Raw genomic sequence first — 13,150 nt, 5'->3', positions numbered from 1 at the left:
AACTCCTTTTGTGAATACATAGTTATTAAACTTATGGCTAAAGCTTATGTTATGCAGTGATAAAGGACATTGTACATACTTGACATTGTGTAACCTGGATCCACGCAGGCCAGACTTACCTGGAGGAGGGGAGAATTGGGTCATGGCTCACTACCAAGTGCAAATCAATTCACCACTGCCCTTCTTTTTAAAGAGTGGCTAGCAGGAGTATGGGTAAAGGGACAGAAGGGCATGCAATTGTGGGTGCAGCAAATGAAGTTTGACAGGAATGTATATCACTTTGTCTTCCCACTTCAACCCAGACTCCCCATCAGGATGTTTAATTTACCTGAGGGTAATTAATTTACAATTGAGAGCTAAACTAACAGTTTATCTTCATTTATTCAGTCCAGAACTATCAACTGAAGACACACCTTGGTAGACTCAGAACATTTCTAATTCTAACGTTAAGAGATGAGCTAAATTTGGGGCCCGAACATTTTGAGTGTCTAGACATCTAATTGTTTTCATCCCATCCCAGTTTGTTAATTTTTAGTTTATTGTGCTGTGAGGACACTATCCAACTCACTACAGTTAGAACCAGCTATGGTAATACATATCGAAGCTGTTACATGTTGTTAGAAACCAACATGTTTTAAAACTGAGGATATTACTGTTGGGCATGAGCAATGATATAAACTGTATGACTACCATGCAGTGTATTAATTACTGTGCTAGTCTCTGCAGGGACTTCCAGAGAGCTATCTGAGGGCCTGGTCCCTCTTCTGTCCTTTCTCCACCTTCCAAAACTATGTTAACTTTTTCCCATGGTTTCACTTCCTCAAAGACAGGGAAACTTTGAGTAAGCGGTTTCCCCAACTGCTCAGTAGTGTCAGAGATATGTGATTAGCACCCTGACGGCTCCATAGTTAGTGCCATAAGTAGACAATCATTATCAAGGCAGGAAATCTACAAAATTTATCTAAGTTGAAGTTGTCCCACATTGAAAAATTTATCCCTCAGAACTGCAGATATTTTTTTAAGTGATGGCATTTAAACAAAACTCAGATTTTTACATAGTTCATGCATCAGGAAGGAGTGCATGTGGGAGCCTGGGGAATTCTCTGCATATTGTCTCTGATGAAAATTGGTGAAATATGATGCACATATGAGAGACCAAACAGTCTCTCCTCTCGCCCCCCGCCCTCCCCCCCATTAATATGAAGGCATAGATACATAGGATTTGCCATACTGAAAGAAACCAATGATTCAGCTAGTTTGGGATCCTGTCTCTGGCCTAAAATGTCTCAGAGGAAGATTTAAAAAGATCCACAAAATGTTTCCCATCCATTGTACAATACTAAGGCAAGTGGGGAGAAAATTTCTTCCTGAATGCAGCTGACAGTTTATGCCCTGAAGCATGAGGCCAGAAAGCCTTTGTAAAAATTTTCATAGCAATGTAACTACAAATATTTGGTCTTTCTAAAATGATAGAATACGTGGACCTTTCTGCCACAGCTTACTTATCCAGTATTCAGAAAAACTATTTATTTTTATCTGTTCTAAATTTATATTTAACAGAATGTTTCCTTTTTAATTATGGGACAACAGAAACGGGAGTGACTAACTGACCTCCAGGATGTTATTAGCTTATAATTTTGTCACCGTTTTTTTAAAAACACTGTCCTTTATATTCAGTTTATTATTAGTTTTTCCTTATAATTGTCCAATAATTCTCTATCTCCAGAGAACAAAGAGAGAGCCACTCCTGCAGATAATTTAGCACCTGTAAATATACATGGAATGTGATCACAAAATGAATACCCAATGGACAAGTCTCTGCTTTGCTTGCTTCTTAATACAAAACAATTAAGTTCAAAACCCTGTTAAACTACAAAATTAAATTTTCTATTAAATTCCATACCCCAACATTAACATGTTTATATAACATCTATCACTTTTCTGAAGCAAAAACTGAAATGCTATCTAGTGCAAGCTTGTAACATGTACTGAAGTGTGTAAAAGCGCAGTTCAGATGTATAAAGCTGCAGTATCTAGATAAATAGTCATGTTATTCCTAATTGAGTCTTGTTTACTTTAACCATTTTAAACAGCTAATTTGATTCTAACAGGACCAATTTTATGAGCGTCACATCTTAGGTGAGCTATCTTGCTAATGTGTGAAGTGTTTGAATCAAATTTTCTATATTGTATCACTGTCATATCTCCTCTTACACTTCTCTTTCAAAATCAAATAATCCTAGTACAGTAGTATTCTCCTTTTGACAGAAACATCCAATCATTCTCCTTGTCCTTTTCTGAGTCTCTTGTATTTTTGTTATACATCATAAAATGAAGTGCAGCAGTTGCTAGATCCTGCATAGATTTTTAAAAGATGTTGCATGCCCATTAGCTAAAGTAAATTATTTTAAACCTTATGCTGGGAGAAGAAAGAGGGTGAAAAATCTGACACCAATTTACTGAGATCCATAGTAAAATCAATACACATGTGCTATGATGTAGAAAGAAGGGTGGGAGCACATCTGTATTTACTCTAAATCTCAAATCAAATCACATGGGGGGGGGTGAGGGTAGCATTTCTCTGGGATTGGCATAGGTTGATTTGGAAATACACATACTTTTGTGATTACAGATACTCTAAATCCTTCAATATGTGACAAATGTCAAGCAAAATCCATTTTTAGACCTCCCAGCCTTAATAGTCTCCCTTTTAAAATGACGAGTTTTAAAAATTATTCTCCTTCTATAAAGCTGAATTAAAACATGTATATTATAATCTTGGCCAGATGTTGTTATAAACATTACTGATAAGTGTTTGTTAATTGTGTGTTATAAACATAATCTTCCTTTCACCAAGGATGTGGAGGGATGCTGGTTCTTTAAGAAATTGGATGGATTATACATCAACAAATATCTAAGAACAGTCCCGGTTCTCATTTCTGGACCCCTGGAAATAAAGCTAGTCTTTGGGAAAGCAATAAAAGAACTTTCTGGTATTTAATACTCATATTTAATATTTAGCTGTTTGCTGTCTGCTTTGTTGCAACACCTAACTTTGCAAGGCGTTCCAGGGCCTTGCCTTGACTAGGATTTAAAGATGTGATGATAGAGTATGTTAGCTAGCTCAATCTAACTAATATTGTCTAAAACTCTAGCTAAAACAAGGTAATTTGTGCTAAACTGGTTGAGTTAAAGCCCAGTGAAAGCCTAGGCTTTACTTCAAAAGGTCCTTGAGGCTTTTGGTACTAATGAGGTGATGCATCTCCTCCATACTTCCTTTCTTATGGTCAGATGTGAACGTGATTGAATTTGAGAGAGGGAAATTGAATTCCTCATCCCAGCAGCTCATAGCAGTAACTAGCTAACCAATATCCCCAATATTGCCACTACATCCAGCAAGATAGATACTTAAATTGACTTAAGTAGATTTGAGTTAACATCCCATGGGGACACTTCATATCTTCCAAAAGGTATTGCTTCAGGCTCCCTGCAGATTTAGGGCTTGTCTACATTTGAAACAATACAGTGGCACAGCACAGCATTATAGCGCTTCAGTGTAGAAACTGCCTGCAATGACGGGAGAGTTATTCCATTGGCACAGATAATCCACTTTTCCGAGAGACGGTAGCTAGGTAAGCAGAAGAATTCTTCCGTCGACCTAGCGCTATCTACACAGGGACTTGGGTCAGCTTAACTATGTAGTTCAGGGGCGGGATTTTTCACACCCGAGTGACACAGCTGGGTTGATCTAGCTTATTAGCACAGACCAGGCCTGAGATAGACATTGGTTCATCAGTTACATTAAATTCACATTTTTACAGTTATCTTAGCAACCTTCAGGGCAGAAAATGAAAGTTTAGGCTCTAGAGCATAATGATACGACAGTTTTGTTTTTTTTAAATCAACAACTACATAATTATTTACACACTCACGTGATTGTATTATTTCTGGTTCCCTAATCACTATCATGGCAATGGGTTGTTCAGAAACATGTTTTGTTGTTTTTTATTTTAAATTTCCAACTATAGAGGAGAACTGTTATTTTTGCCACAACAAATCTTATAGAAGACAATGTTACACTAATTAGAATAAGTTTGGAGACCTTAACTTTTTTTGAGTTCATTTAATTTAAATGAGCGATTAATTTTTAGTTGCCTAGTGGGAACTCATTACAATGCAGCGCATGCTGTAAGGCAGGGGTGGGCAAACTACGGCCCGCGGGCCACATTCGGCCTGCTGGACCATCCTGCCTGGCCCCCGAGCTCCTGGCCCGGGAGGCTCGCCCCTGGCCCCTCTCCTGCTGTTCCCCTTTCCGCCTCAGCTCACTCGCTCCACTGCTGATGCAATGCTCTGGGCAGCGGGGCTTTGAGCTCCTGGGGCAGCGCAGCTGCAGAACCCGACCTGATCCGGTGCTCTGTGCTGCGTGGTGGCGGTGGCAGCATGGCCCGGCTCCAGCCGGGCGGCGTGGCTGTAGCGCCGCCAGCCACTGGTGCTCCAGGCAGCACGATAAGGGGGCAGGGAGCAGGGGCGTTGGATAGAGGGCAGGGAAGTTCCGGGTGGTGGTCAGGGCGGGGGTGAGGATGGTGGTTGGGGAGGAACCAGGGGGTTGAATGGGAGTAGGGGTCCCGGGGGGAAGTCAGGAAGGAGGGGGGAGTTGGATGGGGCGGCGGGGATCCGGGGGCAGTCAGGGGACAGGGAGTGAGGGTGTGTGGATGGGGTAGGGGTCCCAGAGGGGCCGTTGGGGAACAGGGGGGTTGGATGGGGCGGGAGTCCCGTGGAGGCGGATAGGAGGTGGGGGCAGGGCCACAACCCCCTCCCCTAACCGGCTCTCCATACAATTTACGAAACCCGATGCGGCCCTCAGGCCAAAAAGTTTGCCCGCCCCTGCTGTAAGGGGTACTCAACCAGAACATGATAGCTATGGTGGCACTCACTACTTTCTGTAGTTAAGGATTGTTCAACTTTTCCTCTATAATCTTATTTTTCAGGGAATTAAAGTTAGCTTGAACATTAATTTTTTTAAAACAAAATTACATTAAAATGTATTTGATAGTTTCCTATTTACAGTGAGGATATTTTTATGGCTTTGAGAAAATAGCATTTTTTTATTATTATATTTGGTAAATGGTTTAGGGTCCAATTCTGTTCCATTGAAGTCAGAGGGAAAGTGGTCACAGTGGAACAGGCTCTTGGTACATAATTGTAATTCATATATATGTATTTTTAAAGGCCCTGATATTGAGGTTTAGAAAATATGACTGTCTATCAGATACCTAATTTCATGATCATCTTTGTTCAGTCATGTTTTAACATGAACAATATTTTGTGTTTATCTTAGGGTTTAATCTATTTGTTTGATTGTTTGGGTGAGACAACCCTGTAGTAAGGGAATGATATTGTCATTTTGACTTGTATATGTTTTAATACTATTGTACGACTCTTAGTTACTTTTGTTATAGGCACTTGACATATTAAATAAAATAAAGTGTTTATTACATGATTAATTATATAAAAACAAGGAGGTTCCCATTAACTACATCAGGGGTAGGCAACCTATGGCATGTGCGCCAAAGGCGGCACGCGAGCTGATTTTCAGTGGCACTCACACTGCCCGGATCCTGGCCACCGGTCCGGGGGGCTCTGCATTTTAATTTAATTTTAAATGAAGCTTCTTAAACATTTTAAAAACCTTATTTACTTTACCTACAACTATCGTTTAGTTATATATTATAGACTTCTAAAAAGAGACCTTTAAAAACTTTAAAATGTATGACTGGCACATGAAACCTTAAATCAAAGTGAATAAATGAAGACTCGGCACCCCACTTCTGAAAGGTTGCCGACCCCTGAACTACATTCACTGTTTGAGACAAAAATCATATCAGGTTATTTATGTAACCAATTCTTAAATGCCAGTGAAACACTGGAGAAAACAGTTTGCAAAATGAAGATTAAAATAAACTATATCAAGACTTACAACAACATTAAAAATAGAAAGAGAAACTACATATGCCGATGCATAGAGAAAAAAGTGCAGGAAAGCTCTGCCATGAAATTTTATGAAGGGTTTTCTATGTATCCAAAGCAGAGGACAAACTGTGGTATCATTTTCAAAGCGAAGCATTTATTTAAAACTCACCTTATTGTATGTTACTATGCCTGGAGCAGCCTCTCAACTAACAGTACACCACAACCCTTCCATATGATAATATTTAGCACTTAAATAGCACTTTCCATCTTCTGTCAATCATCTGCAAATGTCTTCTGACAAACTTACAGATGATGTTTTCCCTATCCTTCAGTTACCTGCACTGTCACATTTTGCCTTTTAGCTTGTTAGCTCTTCAAGGCAGGCATTCTGTTCTTTGTTTTCTGATTAGCAAATACATCCTGCTGTACAATGCAGCATATACTTTTGTGTACAACAGACTTAGAAGTCTATCCCCCAGACTTAAGTGCCTAAGTCCCATTTTTAGGTGTAACTGTGATCCAAAAAACTCCTGTTCAGTGGCCAACCAACCCTGCAGGTGACTAAATTCACTCAGCACCTAAGCTTTTTCAGTAAAAGTTCCCTAGTCACCTATGTTTCTGCTTCTGACATGTACACTGCTGCCTCACTCTGGATGTCCAGATGCTTACCTCCCACTTAATCCCCAGCACAACTCCACCTAAATCATGTGCAGGGTCTAATCCACTAGGCATACTCAAAGGCTGCCTAACTCCACACAAGATGGCCAAGGAAGGGAAGAGGCCCTCCCTTATAACCTTTAGCCCAGTGGTTAGAGTACTCACCTGAGATGTGGGAGACCCCAGTTCAAATCCCCTGCTCTACCTGATGAGGAGGGATTTGAACATTGATCTATCATCTCTCAGGTTAGGGAGATCTCCTCCGATAGGTCGTTTTGTGTGCAGTTAGGCAGCCACCTAAACTGCCTAGCTCCAGGAGAGGGTTCCTGGCTGCAGATTGCAAACAGAACTAGGCACCTACCTGCACTCTACACTTAGGTGCCAAAGTATGTGGTTTAGGATACCCCCCTCTAATTAGCATGTTAGCTTAGGCTGCTCCATGCCTAGCACACTAGCTTTTGTGGATCCCATTCCAAGGTGCTTATCTGTCCCCAGGCATTGTATGAAGCCCAGACACCTAACACAGGCTTTGTGAATCCCAGTAATTTTCCAGAAGCCTAAAAGTTAGGTGTTGCAACACCTAAGTACCTTTATGTATCTAGGCCATTGTGCTTAAAAAGACACTAGCTGCTCAGAGCACACTAGGGCTCCCATTGGTTCTGATGGAGCTGAAACAACTGGAGCAACAGTGGGAATCCTTTCAGCAGCAGCAACAAAAACAAAAAAAATCCTCTTGTAGACAATCCCTAAATGAATGGTGCTATATCAATCAATAATAAAATTAACGGTTTTCTACTAATTTCCATCACTACTTCATATGCACATTAATCCTCAATATTGAAAATACTGAACTCCAGCAAGATTGAAGTATTTTTCAATGGAACAACAGTATGGGAGGAATAATTGTGTAAGACTAATAAAAGTGATGTAATCAAACTGCAATCATGCTCTCCTGTAAATTCATTTTTAATTCTGCATTTGGTAAATACAGGCATTATTTCCAAAGGGGCTGTGTCTCTTATTGCAGACATGACTGAAGAGCATTATGTACTGTGGCCTTCCAAAACAAACATGACCCAATACCTTTCATAAACAGTGAACAATATTTTGTTGTTCATGTTTGTGAGACATAGATGAATTAAAGGTAAGTTCTCAATGTATACACTAGGTTATGTGTTGGGTAAACATAGTCCAAGTCCAGTAAAGAGCTGCACTGATACGTAGCAAGAAACCTGGTCCTTCTTCCAGGATGCACAAGAGGAGGGGTTCTCAAACTGGGGGTTGGGACCCCTCAGGGGGTCACGAACTGTCAGCCTCCACCCCAAACCCTGCTTCACCTCCAGCATTTATAATAGTGTTAAATATTAAAAAAAGGTTTTTAATTTATAAGGGGGGGGCGTACTTAGAGACTTGCTGCGTAGAAGAGGTCACCAATACAAAAGTTTGAGAACCACTGCACAAGAGCATACAAATCTACTTTCCCATTAACCAATTATTTTACCAGGCAAAGTTGATAAAAATTTTTATAAACAAAACTTCATTTGCTCTCACTGCTTTCCTTACTCCCTTTTTTTGTTTGAAATCTATATTTCAACCATACCAACATTCTTCCCAGTTCAAGCACTGTAGAAGCTACTACTCTAAAGCATGCAAAGGGAAAATAAGTCTTGTGGGGCACCACAAAAACAGTTTTTGTTTAACTTCATGGAGACTGATCCACAGATGTGGGGGAAAGTGCAGACTAAGCATTACATGTGAAATACATCTACAGTGACAAGGGCCAAGCACAAGGTCCTGTGGATCAATAATTACACAATTTGCAAAAGTGTGCTGAGTGCTTTAAAAAGATATAAGAAGGCACTTCCCTATCCTAAGAACTTGCAATCTAGAGCCCCAATCTTGCAGACTTTTACATAAGTGTGTAATGTATGTATTATTGACTATAATTTGGTGATTTAAACTGGGGAATGTTAACTCTATTTTTCTTCATCTGTTTCATAGTGTCTATTTCTTTACAAGAAAAAACATCCCATGTTGAGACATATGACTAATGATATGCTTAGCATGCAAAGTTTTAAAAAATAAGGTCAAAAGAGGTTAACTTGGAAAGTGAATGGTATGAAGAGTACTAAGCAGTCTCAAAAAACTTGTTTTAAAACTGGATTGTATAAAAGGTATACCTACATATCAGACTGTTGGACAGGTGAATTTAATTCAGTTAAGTTTAAAAAAAGTCCCACAATTACCAGCTAGTCAGCAAGCAACTTATTCATAAAAAGTACAGGCAGGTTTACAATGTTTGTGGATAAACTAGTCGCTGACTGGTTGAGCTACTTGATCAGAGGGATACTCATGAAGTAGAGTGAGAGCTGGTTGATGAGGCGCGGCATTATGATTAGATTAGAGACTGGATTTATTAAGTGTTTCATCTTGTCATAAATCAGTTTATGCATGAATACTTTGGTAGCTGTGTAACTAAAAATTGTAGGAATGTATGGGGTATGGGTAGAAAAAGTTATTGCTGAAGAACATGCCATTTGATGAGTGTTTCTAACTCTCTAAAAATATACAGACCAACTTTATTTCTGTTTTAAAAGTCCTGCATCAGGGTGTCTCTTCTTCTCTCTAAGGTACAAAGAATGTGGCATTCTCCACAGCTAGTCAACACCATATGTGTGTTTGATGGCCAGAGGACCAGTAGACTGACAGCAGATTTTCTTCATTCCAGGGGGTTAAGTGTGCTTTTGGCAGTGCCTAAGCTCCTGAGCTTAGTTGTGACTTTTTGGAACAAACCCTGCACTACTGAAGTCAATAGCATACTTTTATATATAGTACTTCGTACGCTGTGTAGAGAAATTACTTCATCCACCAGTGCAATGCAGCCACCTCAAGGGAGGAATGCAAAAGCTGCTTAGCACAAAATACTACAACCCAATTTAGGGTAGGAAATGAAGGATTCTTTCACTTTACTAGCAGCTGTCTATTGACAAAGAATATATCTCAAACATAAAAATAGATTGTTTCTTATAAACAAGTTATCAACATATAAAATATACACTTAGCCCGTACCATCCTTGAACATCCAAATGGCTAACCACAACAGCTCTTGGAAATGGTTGTCAAATGTGATAATGGTTGGCAATCATTTTTAACGTTATTTTAGCTAATAGCCAGTATTACAAATAACGGTTGGCCAAATAACTCTCTGCTTGTTGATAATACCACAGAAGGGGAAAGGAAGATCTGTAAACACCACAAGCTGAACTCATAGGAGTTGCAGAGATGCTGTCCAGTTGAGGGTGGGCTTGTTGTCATACAGAGGGGAACAAGGATGATGATCTTCAAGTTACAGGGTCAGAGGATTTGCTGGGAATTCAAGAGATCTCCCCATCGATCTCATGGCTTTTGCGAAAATAAGCAACCTTATTGTCAACATTGCTCACTTAGAAGCTGTGATACCACTAGAGCTAATCAAAGAAGTGTGAAAGTAGATACTTTTCTATGAAAAATAAGGACCAACTTCTCCCATGGAAACTTTTCCTGTTTTTTGACTAGCTCTAGACACTGTTATGCCTCCTGAAAAGAGAATAGAAATCATTGAGGATATACACTATATACACACAAAGCCTACTGAGACTCCACTTTTCAACATTCCCATGTAAAGTCTTGCATGCTCCATTGGCCCCACTCCTCATTTGGTAGGCATAGCTCAAGAGATGCATGATGCTACACCACTATGTAATGGGCATCTTCACTGCCGAGTTAACTCCTCTTGTGTTAGTTTAACTTAAGTGAGAGCAGCCCACACTATGAAATAACACTCAAGATGCAAAGAGCAACTGTATTAGCAACTGATGAGTTGTGCTAATTCAACATGTATCCCAACAGGCCATCTTGAGTTAAAAGCACCATCATACTCGAGTTAAGAGATTTGTATGTGGTGGGACTCAAGGAAGGGCCAATTATTTGAATTATATTAGGCTGAAGACAAGTCCTTGAGCATAGTACAGGATTCTGGGTTTGCAGCAATCATGCTTAAACCTAACTTCTCCAAAGCAGGGTCTGACTGGAAGTTCTAACATGATTACACCTTTTAGTGACCTAGATACATATAAATTGGTTTTAAACATGCCTCTATTGCACCTATGTGAGGTTACATCCCTTAAGCTATGGTTACAATACACAGTTAACCCAGGTGATTGGGATCTGGCTTAGCCTAGCTCAGGTGTGAGCATTTCCATTGCAAAGCCCTATTTGCATTACTGTGTCCTCCATTTCTGCACTCACCCATGTATATTGGGGGATACATGCCTTGGTTTTTTTGTGCGGAGATGCTTTAGGACTGTATGAGAATAGGTCTCAAAGTGCTTTACAAAGGACGTCAGTGTCATTATCCCCATTTCACAAATGGGGAAACTGAGGCACAAAGGTGCCACGCTTACCCAGGAGGCTGGTGGCAGAGGCAGGAATAGAACCTAGCTCTAGAGTCCTGATCCAGTGATCTCCCTGTTAGGCCACGCAGGCTTATGGGGCTCAAGGGCACCAGTGGGGTGGGAGCGCCCACCCAGGGTGGGAGGCAGGTCAGGTCACTGGGAGAGGCAGGCTCGGAGATGGGGGGGGGGACTATCACTCCCCGCACATGCGCACTCCTCCCGTTCCCCCCTTCTCGCTGCACATGCGCACTCACTGCTAGCTGGGGGCCACTCGGCGCCGCTGCCACCTTCTTCTTCTTGCTGGGGCCGCTGCCGTTGCCTGGGCTCGCCGGACGCTTCTTGCTGCGGGCCGCTCCCGGGGCGGCGAGAGCCGCTGCCCCTGGGACCAAACTGGCCATTCCCCCTCCTCCACTAGGCCGGATCCGGCTGCCCGCCCCTCCCCGCGGGCATGCGCAGTACGGCCGGCCGGCTGGCTGCTTGCCGATTTCGCTCCCCTGCGGCTTTGCAGCCGGCGGCTCCAGGGCCCACTTTAGCCGCTGCGCATGCGCGGCTTCCTCCTGGCCTTTCCGCGGTCCATGGGGGCTGGGCAGGCGGCGGCAGCACGTGCGGCTGGAATGTTGGGAGCCTCCTTCCTTCAGATCCCAGGTTCCCCGGCCGGGGCGCCCAGGTTTTCATTTTAGAGGAGACCTGGGACTAGCCTGTGATGGGGGTGGAGGGAGGGGGAACGGGACCATAGGTCTGTGGGAGGAAATGCAAGGCCCTGGGAGCCCTTTGACATGTACCTGGTGGCTTCTGGGCAGGTCTACACTTAAAATGCTGCTGTAGCACTTCAGAGAAGCGGCTACTTTGTTGACAAGAGAACGTCTCCCATCAGTGTCGTTAATCCACCTCCATGAGCAGCACTAGCTATGTCTGTGGGAGAAGCCCTTCCCTCAACATAGTGCTGTCTGCACTGGGGGTTAGGTTGGTGTAACTGTCTCAATCAGGGTGTGGATTTTTCACATCCCTGAGTGACCTAATTATACTGATGTAAATTTTGACCTGGCCTCTGTATTTCACTCCTAGGACTATTTTTAGGGGTAGGAGGTATCCACAAAATATGCCCAGTCCTGTGTTCATCTTTCAGAAGCAAATACAGAATTATTGGTGTATCAGGGCAGGATTCTACACAAACAGCTGCATAACCCTGTCTATTCAGTGGAATTGCACTGGGAGTAAAGGAAAATAAAATCTGGCTCCAACTGTGATTTAAAACCTTATTTGCAGTGGAGTTGTAGCTGTATTGGTCCCAGAGTATTAGAGAGACAAGATGGGTGAGGTAATACTCATTGGACCAACTTCTGTTGGTGGAAGAGACAAGCTTTCTCCTCTTCAGCTCATACATGGGTAAGCTAGGAAGCTTGTCTCTTGTCACCACAGACATTGGCTCATTAGCAAATATTACCTCATCACCCACCTTGTCTCATTTTAAAACCCTGAAATTCTTTAGGATGAATTTCTAGTTAATCTATTATGAAATGGCTGTACAGGAAATTTGTTCCTTGTCAAATCTTTAAATGAAAAGAGCAATAAGATTAGGTTGAAAATCTTTTGTTTGCAAACCTGAGGAAGCAGAATGGCCTAGTCAGGACTTAATTTGAGCAAAGTCAAGCTGTTTTGGCTACCAGGTACTGCCATCTTGTTCTCCACAATTTCTCTCTTTTAAATGAAAGCCTTCTGTTATGATTGTAAAGAAAGCTTTCAAAATCTGATCCAGGTATAATTGATGCAGCAATATCTGCCTTCGTTTCCAGGGACACTGAAACAAACTCTAGAAGGTTTGAATTGCCCCATTCAGCTCAATAGGTGGTTAATTAAGGGCTCGTCTAGATTATTAATTTGCATATCAGTGCAATTACATCGATGTAAATTTCCCTAACCTTGACAAGACCTCGGGTGGCCCCTGATTATGATTTAATTTGAGAGGCTGGGTGGTTTTGTGATTAAGAGCATGTCTACACTGACAAAGGGCTTTTCTACATTGGCAATTTACAGCACTGTGTGGAAATAAAAGTGTAGACAGTGTACCAGTTCTGGGAGCCACGCCCCTC

At 41.7% G+C, this 13,150-nt stretch overlaps 1 protein-coding gene across 5 annotated transcripts in view; it reads right to left on the bottom strand.

Annotated features, from left to right (window-relative positions):
* The window catches only part of INO80C (INO80 complex subunit C), an 86,991-nt gene that overhangs the window by 27,767 nt on the left and 46,074 nt on the right, over positions 1-13,150 (bottom strand). For 2 of the 5 annotated variants that reach the window (XM_034761370.1, XM_034761369.1), the window contains exons 1-2: positions 11,315-11,451; positions 9,697-10,203 (exon numbers count right to left, since the gene is read on the bottom strand). The exons of 1 other annotated variant lie outside the window; for it this stretch is intronic. Coding sequence is in view for 2 of the 4 variants with exons in the window: in XM_034761369.1 (XP_034617260.1) it covers positions 9,697-9,699 (3 nt within the window). In the remaining 2 variants the exon portion in view is untranslated. Of the gene's footprint in view, positions 1-9,696; positions 10,204-11,314; positions 11,533-13,150 lie in introns of those variants that run through there. 2 more of the 5 variants (XM_034761368.1, XM_034761371.1) reach the window with 2 other exon arrangements.

Source organism: Trachemys scripta, chromosome 2 (genome assembly GCF_013100865.1).
Source record: "Trachemys scripta elegans isolate TJP31775 chromosome 2, CAS_Tse_1.0, whole genome shotgun sequence".
Classification (NCBI taxonomy): Eukaryota; Metazoa; Chordata; order Testudines; family Emydidae; genus Trachemys; species Trachemys scripta.
Note: the sequence above shows the minus strand (reverse complement) of the source record. Positions and strands in the feature narration are given on the sequence as shown.